This window comes from Chlorocebus sabaeus, chromosome 21 (genome assembly GCF_047675955.1).
Source record: "Chlorocebus sabaeus isolate Y175 chromosome 21, mChlSab1.0.hap1, whole genome shotgun sequence".
Lineage (NCBI taxonomy): Eukaryota > Metazoa > Chordata > Mammalia > Primates > Cercopithecidae > Chlorocebus > Chlorocebus sabaeus.
In genome coordinates, this window is record NC_132924.1 from 26936024 (window position 1) to 26961788 (window position 25765).

The 25765-nt window shown below is 35.2% G+C and overlaps 1 protein-coding gene across 1 annotated transcript in view; it reads right to left on the minus strand.

Moving 5' to 3' along the window:
- NPSR1 (neuropeptide S receptor 1) overlaps nucleotides 1-25765 on the minus strand; it is a 234422-nt gene that overhangs the window by 77625 nt on the left and 131032 nt on the right. Inside the window, exon 3 of the mRNA XM_073008644.1 lies at nucleotides 24041-24144. Within this exon, the coding sequence (XP_072864745.1) occupies nucleotides 24041-24144 (104 nt within the window). The remainder of the gene's footprint in view (nucleotides 1-24040; nucleotides 24145-25765) is intronic.

Sequence of the window (25765 nt, forward strand, 5' to 3'; positions counted from 1 at the left end):
TTTTTGGTGATTATGAATAAAGCTGCTATAAACATTCTTGTATGGACATAAGTTGTCAACTCAATTGAGTAAATACGTAGCCTTACAATTGCTGGTTTGTATGGTAAGACCATGTTTAGTTCTGTGAGAAACTGCTAAATTATCTTCCGAAGTGACTGCACCATTTTGAATTCCCAGGAGCAATGAAAGAAAGTTCCTATTAATATTCATCCTCATCATCCATTGGTATTTTCAGTTTTTTGAATTTTAGTGATTAATAGATGTGTAGTGTTATCTTGTTGTTTTAATTTGCAATTCCATAATGGCATATGATTTTGAGCTTCTTTCTCTATATTTACTTGCCATCTTCTTGGTGAAGTGTTTATTCAGATCTTTTACCCATTTTTGAAATCAGTTGTTTGTTTTCTTATTGTTGAGTTTTAAGAGTTCTTTGTACATATTTGGATACAAATCCTTTATGAAATATATATTCTGCAGATATTTTCTCCCATTCTGAGGGTTGGCTTTTCATTCTCTTAAACAGTGTCCTTTGCAAAATTTAAAATTTTCATAACGTCCAACATTTCAATCATTTTTCATGGATTATGTTCCTGGTGTTGTATCTAAAAACTCATTGACAAATGCTAGTTCCCTTAAATCTTCTCCTATGTTATCTTCTAGTAGTTTTATATAGTAGTATTGAGCATTATATTATATTTATAATCTAAACTGAGTTGGTTTTTGTGAAAGGCATAAGGTCTATGTGAAGTTGTTTTTTTTTTTTTTTTTTTTTTTTTTTTTTGCATGTGGATATTCAGCTACTCTTTCAAGTAAGACAACCATTCTTGAAAAGGCTGTCTCTCAATGCCTTTGTTCCTTCATCAAAGACTAGTTGACTATCTTTTCGTATGTCTATTTCTGGGCTCTCTGTTCTGTTTCATTGATCTACTTGTCAATTCTTTTACCAATACCATGCTGTATTGATTATGAAGCTTTATAGTAAATCTTAAAATCAGGTAGTGTTGGTTGTTCAAATTTGCTCTTTTTCTTTATTATTGCATTGGTTTTTATGTGTCTTTTGCTTTTCCATATGATTTTAGAGTTTGTCTATATCCATAAAATATCTTGTTGGGAATTTGATTGGAATTGTATTGAATTTATAGATTACGTTGGGCAGAATAAACATCTTAACAATATTTAGTCTTCCTATTCATGAACATGGAACATCTCTTCATTTATTTAGATATTTGCTTTTTTCCATCAGTTTTGTAGTCTTCTTCAATAATTTTGTATATATTTTGTTAGATTTATACCTAAGTTTCATTTTTTGGTGTTCATATAAATGGTATTGTGTTTTTAATTTCAATCTCAACTTGGTAATTGCTGGAAAAAACAACTGACTTTTGAATGTCAACCTTCTATTCTGCAATGTTGCCATTTTTGCCTACTAGGTCCAGAAGTTTCTTTTTTGTTTGTTTGTTTGTTTTTGTCTATTCTTTCAGATTTTGACATAGACAATTACGAATTTATTAACAAAGACATTTTTATTTCATCTTTTCCAATGTATAAACTTTTTATTTCCTTTTCTTGTCCTGTTAAATTATCTAAGACATCTAGTTCAGTGTTGAATGAGAGTGGCGAGAGAGGACATCTTTACCTTTTTCCCAGTCTTAGGACAAAAGCACCTAATTTCTCGCCATTAAATATGAGGTTAACTATACGGTTTTTGTAGATGCTGTTAATCAAGTTGAGGCAGTTTCTCTCTATTTCCAATTTGCTCAGTTTTTATTATAAATGGATGTTGAATTTTGTTAAATGCTTTTCCTGTGTCCATTGATGGAAAAATCACATAATTTTCCTTCTTTATCTTGTTTGTGTGGTAGATTACATTAATTGATTTTTAAATATTTAACCAGATTTTCATGCCTGGAATAAATCTCACTTGGCCATGGACTATAATTCTTTCTATACATGATTATACCTTTAAACAAAAATTTAAGTTGCTAATATTTGTTGAGAATTTTTGCATTTATGTTCATGAGGGATATTGTTCTGTAGCTTTCCTTTCTTTTAATGTCATTGGTTTTAGAATTAGGGCAATTCTGGCCTCATGGAACAAGTCAGCAAGTGTATGAGTTAGGAACGGTTCCCTTTTCGTCTGTTTTCTAGAGAAGACTGCAGATAATTATTATCTTTTTTTTTCTTAAATGATTGAAAGAATTCAGTAATGAACCCATCTGAGCCTGGTGTTTTCTTTTGTGGAAGATTATTAATTATTAATTCAGTTTCTTTAGTAAGTATAGACCTATTAAAATTATTTATCTTTATGTGAGTTTTGGCAGATTGTGCTTTTCAAGGAATAGGTTCATTTCATCTAAGCTATCAAATTTGTGGGCATAGAGTTGTTTATATTATTTATTTATCATTCTTTTAATGTCCACAGAATCAGTAGTGATGACCCCTCTTTCATTTCTGATGTTAGTAATTCATGGCTTCCCTCTTGTTTTCTTGATTATCCTGGCTAGAAATTTATCAATTTTATTATCTTTTAAAAGAAACAGCTTTTGGTTTCATTGATTTTCAGTACTGAATTCCTGTTTTAAATTTAATAATTATTTTTTTCTGATTTTAATTAATTTTTTAATTGAAAAACAAAATAGTATACGTTTATGGAGTATAACATGATGTGTTAATATATGTATACATGTGGAATGGCTCAGTTAAGCCAATTAACATATTCATTACCTCACATACTTATTCTGTAGAGAAAATTTAAAATCTACTTCAGGCTGGGCGCAGTGGCTCACGCCTGTAATCCCAGCACTTTGGGAGGCTGAGGCGGGCATATCACGAGGTCAGGAGATCGAGACCATCCTGGCTAACACAGTGAAACCCCGTCTCTACTGAAAATACAAAAAATTAGCTGGGCATGGTGGCGGGCGCCTGTAGTCCCAGCTACTCGGGAGGCTGAGGCAGGAGAATGGTGTAACCCGGGAGGCAGAGCTTGCAGTGAGCTGAGATCGTGCCACTGCACTCCAGCCTGGATGACAGAGCAAGACTCCGTCTCAAAAAAAAAAAAAAATCTACTTCAATTTAATAATTTATGCTCTAACTTTTATCATTTCTTTTATTTTGCTTGCTTTAGGCTTACATTTCTTTTCTTTCTCTAGTTTCCTAAGGCATAAGATTAGATTATTAATATCACATATTTTTTCTTTTCTAATATATCCATTCAGTGTTATAAATTTCCCTCAAAGAACTGTTTTCACTGCATCCTACAAACTATGATGTTATATTTTCATTTATTTCAAAATATTTCTTGGGATATCTTCTTCAATTCACGTGTTACTTAGAAGTGTGTTGTTCAATCTCCAAACAGTTTGAAAATTTTCAGCTATCCTTCTGTTACTGATTTTTAGTTCTATTTTGTATGGTCTGAGAGCATACTTTGTGTAATTTCTATTTTTTTACATTGTTAAAATGTGTTTTATGGCCCATATAATATATCAGTTTCTCTTGATGGAAATCCCATATAAGTTTGACAAGAAGGTATAGTCTCCTATTACTGGATGAAGTATTCTATACATGCCAATTAGATCCATTTAATTAATAGTTCAGTTCATTTTAACTGATGGCTGTTTAGCTAAATTGTATTTCTCTTTGCATTCACGCCACCCCCCTACACCCCTCTCCCCTTTTTATTTTTATTTTTATTTTTTGAGACAGAGTCTCACTCTGTCATCCAGGCTGGAGTACAGTGGTGCGATCTTGGATCACTGCAACCTTCACCTTCCGGGTTCAAGCAGTTCTCCTGCCTCAGCCTCCCAAATAGCTGGGATTACAGGTGCATGCCACCACGTCTGGCCTATTTTTGTATTTTTAGTAGACACAGGGTTTCACCATGTTGGCCAGGCTGGTCACGAACTCCAGACCTCAAGTGATCCGCCTGACTCGGCCTCCCAAAATTCTGGGATTACAGGCATGGGCCACGACACCTGGGCTGCATCTCTTTTAATATTGTCATTAGGTTCACTTATCCATAAGTATGATTACCAATGCATTATTGCTATTTTTGTGTTGAGCAGCTGTTTACAGGTCAATTAAGAGTAAGAAAAGTAGCTTTTGTTTTTCCTTCATTTATTCCTTCTCGATTGCTCTTCCTTTCTTTATATTGGTTTGTGTTTGTTATTTTATCATTTTCCCCTTTATCTGAAGAACTTCTTTTAGCATTCTTTGTAAGAAAAGTTTACTTATGAGAAATTTCCTATTTTTGTGTGTCTGAGAAAGTTTTTATTTCTTCTTCACTTTTGAAGAATAATTTCACTTGATAGAGAATTCTAGGTCGGGGAGATTTTTATTCTTTTCACACTTTAAATATTATATTATACTTTCTTCTTACTTGCCTGATTTCTGATAAGTCAGAGGAAATTCTTACTATTGTTTATTTATAGGTAAGTTCCCCCCTCAACTTCTGTCAGGATTTTATCTATCTTTGTTTGTGGTTTTCTGCAGTTTGAATATGATATGCCTAGAGGTACATTTTTTGTGACATTTATTTTGCTTTGGTGTTCTCTGAGCTTCCTGGATCTGTGGATTGGTGTTTGCCATTAATTTTGAAAATTTTTCATCTATTATTGCTTCAAATACTTCTGCTCTTTTCTTTTTTTGTTATTTCTGTTATGTGTGTCTGCTACACTTTGTGTAATTGTCCCACAGTTCCTGGGAATTCTATTATATTTCTAAAAGTAAATTTTATTATTAGAACACTTTTAGGTTAATAACATAATTGAGCAGAAGGCACAGATTTCCCATAAACCCACTTTGTGTATGCCCCCCATACACACCATCATGCTTCCATGCAAGAGTGGTATGTTTGTTATAGTGGATGAACCTACACTGATACATCATTATCACCCAAAGTTCATAGTTTACATTAAGATCCACTCTTGGTGTTATACATCGTATTTTGATAAATGTATAGACATGTGTCCACCGTTACAGTATCTTACAGAGTAGTTCTACTGCCCCTTGTTCCCCCTGTGTGCTCTGCCTCCCTCTCCCCAACCCCTGGCAACCACTAATGTTTTCACTTTCTCCAGAGTTTTGCCTTTTCCAGAATGTCATAAAGTTGGAATCTACAGTATGTAGCTTCTCAGACTGTCACTTTTACTTACTAATATGCATTTAAGGTTCTTCCATGTCTTTGCATGAGACACGTAAACTTTAAAGAAGTTTGACAGCTCATTTCTTTTTAGCACCGAACAGTATTTCATTGTATGGTTGTACCACAGCTTATTTCTCCATTTACCTACCAAAGGACATCTTGGTTGCTTCCAAGTTTGGAAAACATGAATAAACATGCTATAAACGTTTGTATGCAGGTTTTGGTGGGAATGTATGTTTTCAACTTATTCGGGTAAATACCAAGGAGCACAATTGTTGGAATGCATGGTAAGAGTATAATTTTGGAATAAACCACTAAACTGTCACTGAAGTGGCTGTGCTATTTTGTATTCCCACTAGCAATGAGTGAAAGTTCCTGTTGCTTCACATTCTCAGTAGCATTTTGTGTTTTTAATGTTTTAGATTTTGATTATTCTAATAAATGTGCGGTGCTATATCATTGTTGTTTTAGTTTGCAATTCCCTAATAACAAAGATGTTCACAAGTATATGAGCATCTTTTCATTTACTTATTTGACTTTTGTGTAATTTTTTGGTGAGTTGTCTGTTCTTTTGTCCATTTTAAAATCAGATTGTTCATTTGCCTATTGTTGTGCTTTAGCAGCTCTTCTGTATATTTTGAATAACAATCTTTTATCAGATATGCATTTTGCAAGTATGTTCTCTTTAATCTGTGGTTTGCTTCTCATTTGCCTTTTGCAGAGCAGAATTTTTATTTTAATTTTAATAAATTACAGCTTATCAGTTCTTTTTTTCATGGATCATGCCTTTGATGTTGTATCTAAAAAGTCATCACCATACTCAAGGTCATGTAGGTTTTCTTTTGTGTTCGTTTTTGTCATAGATATAAGATCTGTGTTTAGATTTATTATTATGTGTGTGGATATCTTCTTCTTTCAGCACCATTTGTTAAAATTATGACCTTTTCTCCGTTATATTTTGCTTTTTTGTAAATATCATTCGACTATATTTATGCCCGTCTATTTCTGGGCTTGCTATTCTGTTTCATTGACCTGTTTGTTCTTTCACTAATAACACACTGTCTTAATTACTGTAGCTTTATAGTAAATATTGACTTTGGGAAGTATCAGTCCTTCAAATTTGCTCTTCACCTTCAATATTATGCTGACCATTCTGCATCTTTTGTCTTTCATGTAAAGTTTAGAATCAGTTTGTTGATATCCACAAAATAACTTGCTGGGTTACTGGCTGGGACTGTGTTGAATCCATAGAGTAAGTTGAGAAGATCTGACATGTTGACAATATTGAATCTTCCTATGTATACATGGAATAACTCTTTATTTAGCTTTTCTTCAATTACTTTCATTCAAGTTTTGTAGTTTTCCTTGTATAGATCTTGTACATATTTTATTAAATTTATACTTAATTGTTTCATTTTGGTGGGTGCTAATGCAGTAATATTGTTTTTTAATATCAAATTATACTTGTTTATTGCTGTTATATAGGAAGGCAATGAACTTTGGTATATTAACATATTCTGTAATCTTGCTTTAATTGCCTATTAGTTCTGGGAGAGTTTTTTTGGTCAACTATTTTGGATTTTCTACATAGACAATCATGTTATCTGCAACATTTTATTTCTCTCCTCCAATTAGTATATCTTTTATTTCCTTTATTGTCTCATTGCATTAGCTAGGACTTACTGTACAATGTTGAAAAGGAATGTGAGAGGGAAATCCTTGTTTTGTTCGTGATCTTAGGAAGAAAGCTCATAGTTTCTCATTATTAAATATGATGTCAGATGAAGGCTCTTTTGTAGATGTTATTTTTCAAGTTGAGGAAGTTACTTTCTATTCCTAGTTTACTGAATTCCTTTTTAAAATCATGAATAGGTGTTGTATTTTGTTAAACACTTTTTAAAAATCTGTTGATATAATCTTGTGACTTTTCTTCTTTAGCCTATTGATATAATGGGTTACATTATCTGATATCCAGTGTTGAACCAGTCTTACTTTTTTGGGATAAGCCTTACTTGTTTGTGGTGTATAATTCTTTTTTCTTTTTTTAAGAGATAGGGTCTCACTCTGTCACCCAGGCTGGAGTGCAGTGGCACAATCATAGCTCACTGTAGCCTCTAACCCCTGGGCTCAAATAATCCTTCTGCCTCAACCTCCCAAGTAGCTATGAGTACAGGTCTGCGCCACCATGCTTGGCTAATTTTTGTATTTATTGTAGTTACAGGTCTTGCTATGTTGCCCAGGCTTATCTCAAATGTATAATTATTTTTATAAATTGTTGGATTAACTTGCTAATATTTGTTGAGAAATTTTACATCTATATTCATCAGATATATTGATATGTGTTTTTTTCTTGCAATATTTTTGTCTGGTTTTGGTATTAGTATAATGCTGACCTTATACAATGAATTAGAAAATATTGCCTCTGCTTCTATATTCTCTACAATTATAGAGGCTTTGTGTAGTTTTTTTTTTCCCTAAATGTTTGGTAGAATACTCCAGTGAACCCATCTGGGTTTGATGCTTTCTGTTTTGGAAATTTATTCAATAATTAATTCCTTTAATACAATTAACAGTATTTAGATTGCCTATTTCTCCCTGTATGAGTTATAGTAGACTGTATCTTTCAAGGAATTGGTCCATCTTAACTAGGTTATAAAATCTGTGAGCATAAGATTGTTCATAATACTCCTTTCTTAACCTTTCTAAAATCTTATTTTATTTTTAATTGAGCCATAATAATTGTACATATTTATGTGGTACAATATGATGTTTTGATACATGTGTATATTATGTAATGCTCAAATCAGAGTAATTAGAATATCCATCATCTTGAACATTTATCATTTCTTTGTGGTGAGAACATTTAAAATATTCTCTTCTAGTTATTTTGAAATATATAATACACTATTGTTATTTATATTCACCCTGATGTGCAATAAAACACTAGAACTTATTCCTCTATTTAACTTTAACATTGTACTCATTGACCAGTGTTCTCCCATACCCTCTTCCACTTACCCTCACCAGCTTCTGGTAACCACCATTCTACTCTCAACTTCTATGAGATCAACTTTTTAAGATTCCACATATAAGTGAAATCATGCAGTAGTGTTCTTTCTGTGCTTAGCTTATTTCACTTAACACAGTGTTTTCCAGGTTCATCTATGTTGTCACAGATGAAACATTTCCTTTCTTTTTTTAATGAATGAATAGTATTGCATATTATATATATACCACAATTTTTAAATTCATTCATCCATTGATATACACAGGTTGTTGCCATATCTTGGCTGTTATGAATAGTGCTGCAAAAAACACAGGACAGCAGATGTCTCTTTGACATACTGATTTCATTACTTTTGGGTTTATACCCATTAGTGGATTGCTGGATCATATGGTAGTTCAATTTTTAATTTTCCCAGGAACTTCCATGCTGTTTTTATAGTGACTTTGTAATTTACATTCCCATCAACAATATGTAAGGGTTTCCTTTCTCCACATCCTTGCCAACACTTGTTATCATTTGTCTTTCTGCAGTAGACATTCTAACTAGAGTGAGGTGGCATCTTACTGTGGTTTTGTTTTGTATTTCCCTGATGACTAGGGATATTAAGCATATTTTCATAAACATGTTGCCCATTTGTATGTATTCTTTTGTATATATATTTTTTGAGAAATGTCTATTCAGGTCATTTGCCCATTTTTTTTGGATTGGGTTTATTTTTTATTTTTTGCTATTGAGTTGTTTGAGTTTCTCATATATTCTGGATATTAACTCCTCATCAGATGCTTAGTTTGCCAATATATTCTCCCATTCTGTAAACTGTATCTTTACTCGGTTGATAGTTCTTTTGCTGTGCAGAAGATTTGTAGTTTCCTGCAATCCCATTTGCATATTTTTGCTTTTGTTGCCTGTGCTTTTTTTTTTCCTAGATGGGGTATCGCTATGTTGCCCAGGCTGGTCTTGAACTCCTGGTCTCAAGCAGTCCTCTCACTTGAGCCTCCCATGTAGCTAGAACTACTAGCCCATGCCAATATGCCTGGTTATTTATTTTTATTTTTACTTTTTGTAGAGACAGGGTCTTGCTATGTTTCCCAAGCTGATCTCAAACTCCTGGTCTCAAGTGATCCTTCTGCTTTGACTTCCCAAGGTGCTGGTATTAAAAGCATGAGCCACTGCTCACAGCCTATGTTTTTGTTTGTTTGTTTGTTTTGAGACAGGGTCTCTCTCTGTTGCCCAAACTGGAGTGTAATGGTGCTGTCATGGCTCACTGTAGCCTCGACAAGCCCTGGGTTCAAGCAATCCTACCACCTCAGCCTCCTGAGTAACTGGGACTACAGACACACACCCACCATGCCTGGCTAATATATATACACACACACACATATATACACACACATACATGTGTATATATACACACACACACATATATACACACACATACATGTGTATATATACACACATACACATATATATGTTTTTTTTTTTTTTTTTTTTTTTTTTTTTTGTAGAGATAGGGTTTTGCCATGTTTCCCTGGCTGGTCTTGAACACCTGGGCTCAAGCTATTCACCAGCCTCAACTTCCCAAAGTACTAGGATTACATGTGTGAGCCACCATGCCTGGTACTTTATTTTTTTCTTTTTTTTTTTTTTTTGAGATGGAGTCTCGCTCTATCACCCAGGTTGAAGTGTAGTGGCACAATCTCGGCTTACTGCAAGCTTCACCTCCCGGGTTCACGCCATTCTCCTTCCTCAGCCTCCCGAGTAGCTGGGACTACAGGTGCCTGCCACCGCGCCCAGCTAATTCTTTGTATTTTTAGTAGAGACGGGGTTTCACCGTGGTCTCGATCTCCTGACCTTGTTATCTGCCTGCCTCGGCCTCCCAAACTGCTGGGATTACAGGCGTGAGCCACCTCGCCCGGCCGCCTTGTACTGTTTTTTAAATTGAGTTCTAGATGTTTCTAACATATTTTGGATATTAACTCTTTATCATATGTATGGTTTGTAAATATTTACTCCCATTCCATAGGTCACCTTTTCATTTGATTCATTGTTTTCCTTATTGCACCGGAGTTATTTAGTTTAATGTTGTCCCACTTGTCTATTTGTGGTTTTGTTTCTTGAGCTTTTGATGTCTTATCCAAAAAAATCACTGCCAAGAGAAATGTCAAAGAACATTTCCCCTGTTTTTATCTAGAAATTTTATAGTTTAAGGTCTTACATGTAAGTCTTTAATCCGTTTTGAGTTTATTTTTTTCTGTATTATATAAGTTAAGGGTTAAATTTCACTCTTTTCTTGTAGATGTCCAGTTTTCCAACACCTTGTTGAGGAGACCATCCTTTCTCCATTGTTTGTTTTTGGCACCACTGTTGAAGATCAGTGGACCATACATATATGGATTTATTTCTGGCTTCTTTATTCTGTTTCATCCGTCTGTATGTCTGTCTTCATGCCAGTACAACACTGTTTCGTTTACTGTAGCTTCACAATATATTTTGTAAGCAGGAAGTGTGATGCTTTGAGCTTTGTTCTTTCTCAAATTAACATTGACAATTCTGGGACTTTTGTGATTTAATTTGAATATTTGATTTTTTTTCAATTTCTGTCAAACATGTTGTTGGGATTTTGATAGGGAATGCATTGAATCTGTAGATAGCTTTGATTTATAGACACTTTAAAAGTATTAAGTCTGTATGTTTATGAAAACAGGATGCTTTTCTAATTTTTGTCTTGTTTAATTTCTTTCATCAATGTATTTTAGTTTTTTATGTATAAGTCTATCACCTCCTTAGTTAACTTCATTTCTAGGTATTTTATACTTTTTGGAGTTACTGTAAATAGATTCTAATTTTTTTGGATAGTTCATTGTTAGTGTATAGCAACATTACTGACTTTGCATGTTGATTTTGTATCCTGCAATTATAGTAAATTCATTTGTTAGTTTTCATGGTTTTTTGGTGGCATTTAGTGTTGTGTGTGTGTGTATATATATAATATTATATATATGTATGTAAGATCAGATCATCTTCAAATAGAAAGTTTAAGTTTGTCCTTTCTGATGTGAATGCCTTTCTTTTTCTTTTCTTTTTTTTTTCTTACCTTACTTCTCTGGCTAGAACTTCCAGTACTATGTTGGATAGAAGTTGTGATAGTGAGCATTCTTATCTTGTTCCTGATCTTAGAAGAAAAACTTTTAGTTTATCCCTGTTGACTGTGATGTTAGCAGTGGACTTGTCATACATGGTCTTTATTTGTTGAAGTACTTCTCTTCTGTACCTAATTTGTTGAGCATTTTTACTACAAAAAGATGTTGAATTTTGACATGATCTTTTTCTGCATCTATTGAGATGATCATATGCCTTTTATCCTTCATTGTTAATGTAGTATGTCACATTTATTAATTTGTGTATGTTAAACTATCATTGCATTCCAGGAATAAATTACACTTAATTATGGTGAATAATACTTTAAATATGCTATTGAAATACGTTCGTTAGTGTTTTGTTTAGGATTTTTAAACCTATGTTCATCAGGGTTATTGCCCTGTAATTTTCTCATAGTATCTTGTCTGACTTTGTTACCAGAGTAATGCTGACCTTGTAAAATGAGTATGGAAGTAAACACTTGTTTTCACTTTTTTGGGGGAAGACTTTGAGAAAGATTGCTATTAGTTCTTCTCTAAGTGTTTGGTAGAATTTTGCAGTGAAGCCATCTGATCCTGGTCTTTTCTTGGAATGGAAATATTTTATTACTGATTAAACCTCCTTAGTATTGGTTTGTTCAGATTTTCTATTCCTTCAATACTCAAAGTCTTGGTAGTTTTTGTGTGTCTAGGAACTTACCCATTTCCTCTAGGTTATCTATTTTTTTTTTCTCACTGCAAACTCCACCTCCTGGGTTCAAGTGATTCTCCTGCCTCAGCCTCCCGAGTAGTTGGGATTACAGGTGCCCGCCACCACACCCAGCTAATTTTTGTATCTTTAGTAGAGACGAGGTTTCTCCATGTTGGTCAGGCTGGTGTCAAACTCCTGACCTCAAGTGATCTGCCTGCCTCGGCCTCCCAAAGTGCTGACATTACAGGCATGAGCCACTAGGTCTGACTGACATTTAATTTTTCATATCGCCTCTTATGATGCTTTTTGTTTCTGTGGTATCAGCTGTAATGTCTCTGCTTTCATTTCTAATTTTGAGTTTTCTTCTTCTTCCTAGTTATTCTAGCTAAAGATTTGAAACTAACTCTTCATTGATCTTCTCTTTGTTTTTCTAGTCTCCATTTGTTTTCTTTCTTCTCTAATTGTTATTATTTCTGCGCTTTTACTAAAGGACTTACTTCATTCTTCTTCTAGTTACTTAAGTTGTAACATTAGGTTATTTATTTTAAATCTTTTGTTTGATGTAGGTATTTATTGTTATAAACTCTCCTCTTAGATCTGCTTTTGTTGCATCCCATAAGCTTCATTAGAATGTGTTTTCATTTTCGTTTATCTTAAGATATTTTAAAATTTTGCTTTTAATTTCTTATTTGACCCATTGATTGTTTAGGAGTATGTTGTTTAATTTTCACATGTTTGTAACATTTTTGAAATTCCTTCTATTATTGATTACTAGTTTCATATCACTGTTTTTGAAAAAAATAATTTATATATTTCAATCTTAATTTTGTTGTGACTTGTTTTGTGGTTTACTCTATGATTATCCTGCAGAATGTTCCTTTGGTGCTTCAAAAGATTATATATTCTGCTGCCACTGGGTGAAATGTTCCATATGTCTATTAGGTCTATTTGGTCTGAAGTGTAGTTTAAGTCCAATGGTTCTTTACTGATTATCTGTCTAGATAATCTGTCTATTATTAAAAGTGGGATTTTGAAGACCTATGATTTTATTGCTGTCTATTTCTCTCTTCAGGTCTATTAATATTTGCTTTGTATATTTAGGTGATCCAATGTAGGGTTCATATATATTTACAATTGTTATTTCTTCCTGATGAAATAATCCCTTTACTGTTATACAATGACCTTATTTGCCCCATTTTACAATTTTTTACTTAAAGTCTATTCTATGTGATGTAAGTGTAGCAATCCCTCATCTATTTTGGTTTCCACTTGCATGAAATATCTTTTTCCATCTGTTTACTTTCAATAATATGTGCCCTAAATTACCATTTTGATAATTGTATTCTGGCTATCATGTATTTTCTTTTTCTGTCTTCCACTCTTTCTGCTTTGTGTATTTTTTCCCTTTCTTCTATTTTTTCTGTCTTCTTCTGTGATTGATGCTTTTCTCTAGTGGTATGCTTTGATTCCTTACTTTTTAATTTTTGTGTATCTACTGCAGGTTTTGCTTTGTGGTTACCTTGAGACTTACAAAGGAATGTCTTATACTTATAACCAGTGATTTTAAAATGATAATAACTTAACTTTGATTACATACAAAAACTCTACACTTTTACTCTACCACCCCCATTTTAGTTTTTTATGTCACAATTAAAATTTTTTATATAGTATATCCCTTAACACACTGCAAATAAGCCTCATTTTGTCGTGATTTACTTTATTTTTCTTCACAGATAGTGCATTTTTTACAAATTGAAGGTCTGTGGCAACCTTGTGTTGAGCAAGTCTGTCATTTTTCAAACAGTATGTATTTACTTCATGTCTGTGTCATATTTTGGTTATTTCAAACTTTTTCATTATTATTATTATTATTATTATTAGATCCATTAAGGCTCTCTGTGATCAGTGATGTTTGATGATACTATTGTAATTGTTTTGTGGTGCTGTAAACCGCATCTGTATAAGGTGACAAACTTAACTGATAAATGTTGCGTGCATACTGACAGCTCCACCAACTGGTTGTTCCTCCATCTGTCTCCCTCTCCTCAGACGTTCCTATTCTCTGAGACCCAGTAATATTGAAATTAGGCCAGTAAATAGCCCTGAAATTGTCTTTAGGTATTCAAGTGATAGGAAGAGTCACACATCTCTCACTTTAAATCAAAAGCTAGAAATGATTTTTGCACATTAATTTTGTATCCTGAGACTTTGCTGAAGTTGCTTATCAGCTTAAGGAGATTTTGGGCTGAGACAATGGGGTTTTCTAAATATACAATCATGTCATCTGCAAACAGGGACAATTTGACTTCTTCTTTTCCTAACTGAATACCCTTGATTTCTTTCTCTTGCCTGATTGCCCTAGCCAGAACTTCCAACACAAAAATCACAAGTATTCTTATACACCAGTAACAGACAAACAGAGAGCCAAATCAGGAATGAACTTCCATTCACAATTGCTTCAAAGAGAATAAAATACCTAGGAATCCAACTTACAAGGGATGTAAAGGACCTCTTCAAGGAGAACTACAAACCACTGCTCAGTGAAATAAAAGAGGACACAAACAAATGGAAGAACATACCATGCTCATGGATAGGAAGAATCAATATCGTGAAAATGGCCATACTGCCCAAGGTAATTTATAGATTCAATGCCATCCCCATCAAGCTACCAATGAGCTTCTTCACAGAATTGGAAAAAACTGCTTTAAAGTTCATATGGAACCAAAAAAGAGCCCGCATCTCCAAGACAATCCTAAGTCAAAAGAACAAAGCTGGAGGCATCACGCTACCTGACTTCAAACTATACTACAAGGCTACAGTAACCAAAACAGCATGGTACTGGTACCAAAACAGAGATATAGACCAATGGAACAGAACAGAGTCCTCAGAAATAATACCACACATCTACAGCCATCTGATCTTTGACAAACCTGAGAGAAACAAGAAATGGGGAAAGGATTCCCTATTTAATAAATGGTGCTGGGAAAATTGGCTAGCCATATGTAGAAAGCTGAAACTGGATCCTTTCCTTACTCCTTATACGAAAATTAATTCAAGATGGATTAGAGACTTAAATGTTAGACCTAATACCATAAAAATCCTAGAGGAAAACCTAGGTAGTACCATTCAGGACATAGGCATGGGCAAAGACTTCATGTCTAAAACACCAAAAGCAACAGCAGCAAAAGCCAAAATTGACAAATGGGATCTCATTAAACTAAAGAGCTTCTGCACAGCAAAAGAAACTACCATCAGAGTGAACAGGCAACCTACAGAATGGGAGAAAATTTTTGCAATCTACTCATCTGACAAAGGGCTAATATCTAGAACCTACAAAGAACTCAGACAAATTTACAAGAAAAAAACAAACAACCCCATCAAAAAGTGGGCAAAGGATATGAACAGACATTTCTCAAAAGAAGACATTCATACAGCCAACAGACACATGAAAAAATGCTCATCATCACTGGCCATCAGAGAAATGCAAATCAAAACCACAATGAGATACCATCTCACACCAGTTAGAATGGCGATCATTCAAAAGTCAGGAAACAACAGGTGCTGGAGAGGATGTGGAGAAATAGGAACACTTTTACACTGTTGGTGGGATTGTAAACTAGTTCAACCATTATGGAAAACAGTATGGCGATTCCTCAAGGATCTAGAACTAGATGTACCATATGACCCAGCCATCCCATTACTGGGTATATACCCAAAGGATTATAAATTATGCTGCTATAAAGACACATGCACACGTATGTTTATTGCAGTACTATTCACAATAGCAAAGACTTGGAATCAACCCAAATGTCCATCAGTGACAGATTGGATTAAGAAAATGTGGCACATATACACCATGGAATACTATGCAGCCATAAAAAAGGATGAGTTTGTGTCCTTTGTAGGGACATGGATGCAGCTGGAAACCATCATTCTTAGCAAACTATCACAAGAACAGAAAACCAAACACCGCATGTTCTCACTGATATGTGGGAACTGAACAATGAGATCACTTGGACTCGGGAAGGGGAACATCACACACCGGGGCCTATCATGGGGAGGGGGGAGGGAGGAGGGATTGCACTGGGAGTTATACCTGATGTAAATGACGAGTTGATGGGTGCAGCACACCAACACGGCACAAGTATACATATGTAACAAACCTGCACGTTATGCACATGTACCCTACAACTTAAAGTATAATAATAATAAATAAATTTAAAAAAAACAAAAAATAAATAAATAAATAAATAAAATCCACAAAAGCTAGAAATGACTTAGCTTAGTGAGAAAAAGCATGTCAGAAACCAAGATAGGCCAAAAGCTTGGTTTTGGGCTGGTTTGCCAAGTTGTGAATGTAAAGGAAAATTTCTTGAAGAAAAGTAAAATGACTACTTCAGTGAACACACAAATTATAAGAAAATGAAACAAACTTACTGCTGGTATGGAGACAGTTTAGTGGTCTGAATATATGATCAAACTAGTTGCAGCATTAAGCCAAAGCCTAATCCAGAGCAAGATCTTAGACTCTCTTCACCTCTATGAAGGCTGAGAGAGATGTGAAAGCTTCAGCAGAAAAGTTTGAAGCTAGCATAGTTTGTTTCATGAGGTTTAAGGATAGAAGTTGTCTCTGTAACATAAACATGCAAGGTAAAGCACCAAGTGATAATATAGAAGTTGCATTAAGTTATCCAGAATATCGAGGTTAGATAACTGATGAAGGTGGCTACACTAAATGATAGTTTTTCAGTGGAAACAAACAGTCAAATACTAGAAGAAGATGCCATCTAGGGCTTCTATAGTTAGAGAGGAGAAGTCAATGCCTGGCTTCAAAGCTTCAAAGGACATGATGATATTCTTTTTAGTGGCTAATGCAGCTGGTGACTTTGAGTTGAAGCCAATGCTCATTGATCATTCTAAAGATCCTAGGGCCCTTAACAATTAGACTAATCTACTGTGCCTGTGCTCTATAAACAAAACAACAAAGGCTAAAGGGCAGCACATTTGTTCACAGCATGGTTTACTGAATATTTTAAGCTCCCTGTTGATATCTACTGCTCAGATAAAAAGATTCCTTTCCAAATATCACTGCTCATCGACAATGCACATTGCTACCCAAGAGCTTGGATGAGGACGAACAAAAAAATTAAACTTGTCTTCATTTCTGCTAACACAACATCCATTTTGCATCCCGTAGATCAAGGAGTGATTTTGACTTTCCAGTCTTATTATTTAAGAATTTAGGAAATACATTTTGTAAGGCCATAGCTACCATAGATAGTAATTCCTCTGCTGGATCAGGACAAAGGAAATTGAAAACCTTCCAGAAGGACTCACTACTTAGATGTCATTAAGAACATTCATGATTTATGGGAGAAGGTGAATGCATCAACATTTACAGGAGTTTAGAAGGTTGATTCCAACTCTCATGAATGACTTTGATGGGTTCAAGATTTCACTGGAGAAAGGTACTGCAAATGTGGTGGAAATAGCAAGAGAAATAGTATTAGAAATGGAGTGTGTAGATGTGACTGAATTGCTTCATTCTCTTAATAAAACTTGAATGGATGAGGAGTTTCTTATTGTGAATGAGCAAAGAAAGTGATTTCTTGAGATGGAATCTACCCTTGGTGACAATGCTGTGAACATTGCTGAAATGATAACAAATAATTTGAACTAGTACATAAATATATTTGATAAAAACAGTGGCAAGGTTTGAGAGAACTGACTCCAGTTTTAAAAGAAGTTCTACTCTGGGTAAAATGCTATAAAACAGTATTGCATGCTACAGATAATTTTTTGTGTATGAGGAAAAGTCAATTGATGCAACAAACTTCATTGTTATCTGATTTTAAGAAATTGCCACAGCCACCTCAACCTTTGGCAACCACGACTCTGATGAGTCAGCAGTCATCAACATCAAGGCAAGACCTTCCAGCAGTAAAAAGGCCAATATTTGATGAAGACTCAGATGATTGTTAACTTTTTATTTTAGAAATTAAGTATTTTTAAATTAACATATTTACTTTTTAGACATATTATTGCACATTTAATAGGCTACAGTAAAATGTAAACATAACTTTTATATGTACTGGGAAACAAAAATTTTGTGTGATTAGCTTTATTGTGATATTTGCTTTATGTAGGCATTCTGGAATTGAATCCACAATATTTCTGAGGTATACCCATATTGTAGCTATTGTTAGTTTTAATAGTTTTGTCTTTTAGCCTTTACCCTAATGATGTCACTGATTTACACACCACCATTACTGTATTAGAGTATTGTAAATGTACTTACTTTTCACAGTGAGTGATATAGTTTTATATGTTTTCATGTCATTAATTAGCTTGCTCTTTTTTTCCCCCTTTAGCTTGCTCCTTTTTTTTTCCTTTCACTTGAAGAATTCTGTGTAGAATTTTTGGAAAATAGGTTTGGTGGTGATGAACTCCTTCAGCTTTTGTTTGTTTGAGAAAATCTTTCTCTCTACTTGATTCGTAAAGGACAGTTTTGTTGGGTAAATATTTTTGGTTGGCAGTTTGTTTTTCCTTCCTTACATATGTTCTTCTATTCTCTCCTGTTATGTGCAAGGTTTCTGCTGAGAAATTTTCTACTAGCCTTGTTATAACTGTCTTATATGTGATTTGCTTCTTCTCTCTTGCTGTTGTCAGGATTTTCTCCATGTTTTTGATTTTTGACAGTTTGATTATAATATGTCTTGGCATAGTCTTATTTTCATTGAATCTGATTGGAAACTTTTGAACTTCTTGTACCTGGATATTTATATCTTTCCCCAGATTTGCAAACTATTCTGCCATTATTTCTTTAAATAATCTCTCTTTATTTTTCCTCTCTTATCTCCTTCTATAACTCCTATAACTTGTATGATGTAGTTTGGCTATGTCCTTACCCAAATCTCATCTTGAATTTTAGTTCCCATAATCCCTACATGTCGTGGGAGGGATTCAGTGGGAGATAATTAAATCATGGAGGTGGTTTCCTCCATGGTATTCTCGTGATAGTAAGTTCTCATGATATCTGATGGTTTTATAAGGGGCTTCTCCGTTTGCTCAGTTCTCATTTTCTCTCTCCTGCCGCCTTGTGAAGAAGGACATGTTCGCTTTCCCTTCCACCATGATTGTAAGTTTCCTGAGGCCTCCCCAACCCTGTAGAACTGTGAGTCAACTAAAGCTCTTTCCTTTATAAATTACCAAGTCTTGGATACGTTCTTATAGCAGCATGAGAATGGACATTTTCTCTTTTGATGCTGCCTCATAAATCTCTTATGTTTCTTCATCTTTTCTCATTCTTTTTTCTTTCTTCTTCTTTAGTTGCATATTTTCAACTAACTTGTTTTTCAGTTCACAGTTTATTTGTCTACTTGATAATTTCTGCTGTTGGTGCTGTCTAGTACATTTATTATTTCATTTATTATGTTTTTTAGCTCCAGAATTTCTTCTTCTTTAGTTGTATATTTTCAAATAACTTGTTTTTCAGTTCACAGTTTATTTGTCTACTTGATAATTTCTGCTGTTGGTGCTGTCTAGTACATTTATTATTTCATTTATTATGTTTTTTAGCTCCAGAATTTCTATTTGATTAAAAAACTAATTTCAATCTCCCTCTTTAATTCTTTGTTTTGGTTGTACTGTTTTACTGATTTCATTGAATTACTTCTCTGTACTTTAAGTTCCCTAAGCTTTCCTAAAACAATTATTTTGATTTTTTGGGTCAGGCATTGCATATATCTCTATTTCACTGGGGCCAGTTACTGTAAAATTACTGTATTCTTTTGTTGTGTCTTTTTTTATGTTTATTTTTGCCTTATGTTGATGTGTGTGTGTGTTTAGTAAAGCAGTCAAATGCACACATATCAACATAAGGGAAAAATAAACATTAACAAAACCAAAAAGAATCACCTTCCAGATTTTGTGAGCTAGTTCACTATGGAAAGACCATACGCTATGGGGGAGGGTTTGTTGGGTGGTGTAGCATCAGTGATGGTGCAGGTTTGTAGTCTCTGTGTAGCTTTTTCAGCTCAGGTCAGAGTTGATAAAGATCATAAGGATCCTCAGTGGCCAAAGCAGTGGCTATAGGCAGTGATCCTCAGTGGCCAAAGCAGTGAATATTGGCAGTAGCAGCAAGAATTGATTGGGTCTTCAGTGGTGATGGCTGCTAAGGTTCTTCTGATCTTTCCTCCCACTAGGGAAGCTGGCACTGAGAAGATTTCTCTTGGTACTAGATCTGGCTTGTAGGGCCTCTCATAGTGGCAGTACCACCAGTGTCTTATGGGTGACGTTGATGGAGTAGCCATGGAACTGAGGTCTGATGCATGGGCTCCCATGGAGAGACTATGGCTCTGGGATTAGAGTGGTAATGACACTGGTGCTCAAGGGGCAGATTCTCCTTCTGCTGCATGGTATAGTATGTGAGGCATGGGTGCACCTGCAAAGTAGTGTGGGAGCTAGAACACAGTCTTTCAGTGGCTTCAGAGTTGGGGCAAGGCATAGCTCTCTATGGCTGAGCTATTGCCCAGGGCACAGGTGCCCCTGCTGTAGTGTTGGTAATAGTATACATATGCATTAGTCAAGGAGACAAGAATGAGAGCACAGGTATGCACAGAATTATAATGGCTCTGAGGCCTGGGTGGGGATAGCTCTCTATGTTGGTTAAGTCAGTGTCTGAAGCGTGGACACATGCAGGCAGAGATTAACATTGGGGCTTGGAGTGTTAACTAGCTTACTATGGTGCTAGCTGTGGTGTTAAACACACGGGTGGGCTCAGTGTAGTCAGACTGTCAGTCTGGAGTGTGGGCATTCCCAGGGTGGCCATGGCTCCAGGGCTGAAGCTTACACATGGTTGGGAGAGATGGTGACCCCATTCCCAAAGTAGCTCAACAGCAACTCCTTCTTGGGGTATAGAAGGGAGGTATAGCCACATCTCCCCTTCTGGGGTTCTCTTGCAGGAATGACTATTGGTTACTCAGTGGAAAAAGATCCTAGAGTCTCCTGTGGAGCAGGCCACTAGAGACAATGTTGGTCCTTTCTGTGTCTAATACTGATAGCTTCCACCTTTATTCTTTGTTCCTAGCCAAATCATGGCCTCTTAGGTATGCCAATCACAGCAGCAATTCTTTCTATGTGGTTATTCTCCATTTTTTGCTTCACGATGTTGTTGCAAATTCTTTAATGGGCCCTTGAGTCCTCTCTGGGATATTTTAGTTTGTGAATAGCTGTTTTACTTGAATGCTTTGGAGGGTTAAAGGTGAGTATCTCCTACTCCATGATCTTGGTGATAGCTCCTAAAAAGAGATTTTCTTAACTAAAAATTTTCTTAACCTAAAAATAGATTTTCAGAAACTATTAATTCCCCCATTCATTGCAGAGGAGGTCTGTGTGAATGTTGGAGCATGATTTTGACACTTAGCCAGGCAACTGACAATTCTGTCTTTGCCCTCACTTCCTGCTTGCACAAAGCCTCAAAGTCATTCACAGGTGACAGCTCAGTGTCTTCTCTATTTCTTCCTTAGGATGAGCACAGTCCTGGGCATATACCTGGTCTTCTAGATTTTTGGGAATATGTCAGAGATTTTCAAATCCCCTATGGATAGCTCATTACTCAGCTTATGTTTTAAAGCTTTGGTTAGTCTAGTGTTTTCCCTGACTATTATCCAATACCTTAGTCATAAGCAAAGTTAATCAATTGCCTGTAACTGTTTTGACAAATGCCCAGAGGAAAAAGGTTTTTCACAGTGGGTGAGTTCTGATTTAAGTAAAATAAAGACAGCCTTGCAGGTGGAGTCTTCTAGAGAACTGCCAGACATGTCAAATAATGGCAGTTTCTTGGGAATTTGAAAGGGCTCTATCCCGGTTTTGCTTTCTACAGTGGCTGCCAGACAATTTGTTTTAACTATGAATGGGTGCTATTACTTTTTCAGGCTATTACAGAGTTGGATACTGGGGGATGAGAATAATGCAAGCCAAAGCACCACAGAGCTCATTTTTTTCTCACTGAGATTCAGCCATTTTCCTGAATAAATGCTCCCTGGGTAATTGCAAGTCTTTGGTTAATTTCCAGAGTCCTACAAATTTGATTCTGATAATTTTTGCCAATCTTCTTGCCTTCTTTATAGAAGAGAGAATTATCAGAATTTCTTTCTCTATCATTTTCCCTATGTCAAAAGATACATTTTATATATAGTATTATCTTAACACTTATATTGTAGATACAGTTAGAAAAAATGTTACTGACATGAATATTTCTAAATCAAGAAGACATTTTAAAAGTTAACAATTAGGAGAAACCATAGGCTATCAAATGCTTTGGAAAAATATGAAGATAGTGTGGTTGCCAACCTCCAACATGTCGAAAATAATCCTTGCTTCCTAGTTTTGTGGTTCTTCTTTCCGCATACTGAATCTGAGTTGATTTGTACAACCAAAATAATCATATGAAAGTGATGGTGTATGACCTTTAAAACTAGTTCATAAAATACATTGCCACTTCCACTTTGGTCACTTGAATAGGTTATTCTTGGAAAAACCAGCTACTATGTTGTGAGGACACTAAAACATACCTATAGAGAGGCTCGTGTGGAGAACTGAGTATTCCACTGAAACCAGCACTAATTTACCACCTATGTGAGTGATCCATCTTGTCCAGTCCCAGCCAAGCGTTCTGATGACTACAGTACCACAAAGCATCTGACTGAACCTTTTGATAAGCCTTTATCCAGATCTGCCTAGCCAAGCTGTTCCTGAATTCTTGACTAATAGAAACTGTGAGATAATAAATATTTATTGTTTTAAGCCACTAAGTTTTGTCATAATTTGTGTCTCAGCAATTGATTACCAATATAAGTAATTGAAAGCATTTATTTACAAGGAAGCAAATGTCCTCAGAAAGAAATTGAAATATGTTTTTAAAAATTTCCCCTGAGAAAGTACTAGCCGTACATAATGGTAAAGGCTCTTTCAGACATACCAAACTTTCAAGGTTATATTCAGAGCACAAAAGAAGATTGTAACTCTTAACTATTCCATATTCACTTTCTGAATATGGAATAACTTCATTACCAAGACCTGAAAATAATAAAACCAATGAAAAGAATTATAATTTTACTTATGAATACAGATACAAAGATCCTAAAAGACTCTACTAACAAATGGAATCTAGCAGGATAAAGCTTTCTAGAAATGCATTATATATACATAAAGCTATGATAATTTAGACCTGAAGTACTAGCATCAGAATAAAAATATATTAATAAAAAATAATTTTCAGAACTCAGAAACAGCACATCAAACCTAATACCAGTTATGAAATAATCCATTCTTTCCATACTTAGTTGAAGTGTCTAAATCTATATTATAAACATCTAATGCATATTAACAATATGAGTATGGATGTATGTAAATATGTATATATGTAATATTTTAAATCAAATATACATATGATACATAAATGTGGCTTACAGTGAAGCAGATTGACATTCCAAGCATGGATATCTTTAATCTAAAAATAGATCTTAGGAAAAATTTTTAAAAAGTCTTTCAGTTATAAAATCATTCCAAAAGGAAAAGAGGAAATTTGAGAAGAAGAAATTCAAATGCCAATAGATACTTTAAAAAGTATAATTTATGCAGTAATTCAATAAGTAATAGTTATTTTCTAACAAATTCCCTTTGTTTTACAAAAAAAGAACAGTAGCCAGTGTTGAGTTCATTTGAGAAGTAAAAGGTAAATATAATTAACAAACTTTTTTGGAAATTATCCACAATGTGCCAAAATCCTTAATATTGACCCAGACATTTTTAGTTAACATTTGAAATATGGATGCTTTACATCCTTATCATTGCTTGTTTGTGTTTTCTTTATGTAGATACTATTTTTAGCAAAGGAAATACATTAAAAATCTTTCAAATTTTCATTGCCCTTCCACCTAAGATAAAGCGGGCAGTTTGATGCATAGGAATGCAGGGTTTTATATTATTTTCCTTACAATAAATCTAAGAGCTAACTGTGGTATCAGTTTGTCTCATCACATTTGGAAGGTGTTACATACCTGCAAATAGCGGACCACTCGGCAAACCAGGTCAGGTGCCATGAAGTCTCCAGTGAATCGCCAGATAATATCTGTCAAGATGTTGACTAGTCCTGTGAAAGAATCTAACAGAAACATACAAGTGCTTACATGCAGGGATTTTTGTTGTTGTTGTTTTGTTTTGTTTTTTTGTTTGTTTGTTTTTCAAATTTTCAGCTAAGCCACAATAGAAATGAAATCCTGGAGAGGTTCACTTTTTTTCTCCTTCCTGATTTATCAGATGGCCACTGAGGAAAAGTAAAGCAAAGCAGGAGTTCTTTGACTTATATTATTGCAGCTTCTTACCACTTAAATGTAACCACCTAGGAAGAATTTCAATAATGACTGAAGAGGAATCACAGTAATCATAACTGACCTTTTAAGTCACAGAGCAGAAGTTTTCAGGGTAGTGGGTTTGTACTAAAGACAGCACTGTGTGAGAATCAAGAGGACAAAATTGAGAAAAGCAAAATTGTTATCTTTGGAGAATACTTCAAAATTCCTCTTACTACACCCATTATTTTGCAAATTGGACCTCTTGTTTCTCCTTACACCCAGTCTCAGTCCCCCTGCTCCCAGGTTTCTTTGCTTTCTTCTCCTTTCCACTTGCAACATCTGCCCTCGGAAAACAGCAAGTGTATCATCTGTCAACTTAATTAATGTACTTGGTTGAATTACAGAAGAACTAAGGCCAAGGTCAGGACATTTGTCCTCTTGTGGGCAGGTCATCTGTACTCAATTCTATAGTTACAGATTGTACAAGCTGTGTAGATGTTTATAGCAGAAATGGCAAAATAGGCTATATGTCTAAAAACTGCCCCTCACCCCTCCATGACAGACATCACTAATTTATCATATAATCCAGAATCTTTCTCAAAAGAGTGCTGTAGGCAAGATTGCAGAATAGAAGACTCTACTGATGATTCCCTCTTCCACCCTCAGCAAGGACACCAATTTAGCAACCATCTACACACACAAAAAAGTAGCTTTGTAAGAACCAAAAATCAGGTGAGCACTCATAGTGCTTGGTTTTAACTTCATATTGCTGAAAGAGGCACCGAAGAAGTAGAAAATAAACAATTTTAAATCTCTGACGCCACCCCTCTCCCAATCCCCAGCAATGGCAGCAGGGTATGGAGAGCTTTCCTAGGTGCTAGAGGAGGAAAGCACAGCAATTGTGAGGCACTGAACTTAGTGCTGTCCTATTACAGCATAAAGGAAAACAGGACCAAACTCAGCTGATGCCCCTGCATGGAGGGAGCATTTATATCAGCTCTAGCCAAAAGGAAATCACCAATCCTGGTGGTCAGAACTTGAGTTCCTACAAGCCTTACCACTGCAAGCTCAAGTACTCTGGGGCTCTAAATACACTGGAAAGTCAGTCTAGACCACAAGGAGTACAACGTTCAAGCAAGTTCTAGTGCTGAACTGAGCCCAGAGCACAGTCACAACAGGAGAGGGCACTGGTCAGCTCTGAGATGCCCCCTTTCCAGGCCCTAGCTGCTGGATGGCATTTCTAGACATGCCTTAGACCAGAAGGGAAACTACTGCCCTGAAGGGAAGGACATAGTCCTGGCAGCATTCATTACCTGCCAGCTAAAGAGTCCTTGGGCTCAGAATAACCATCAGGAATACCCAGGTGCATTGAAGACTTTGAGTGAGACTCTGAGACTTGCCAGTCAAAAGTCATCAAGTGGCTCAATGGAT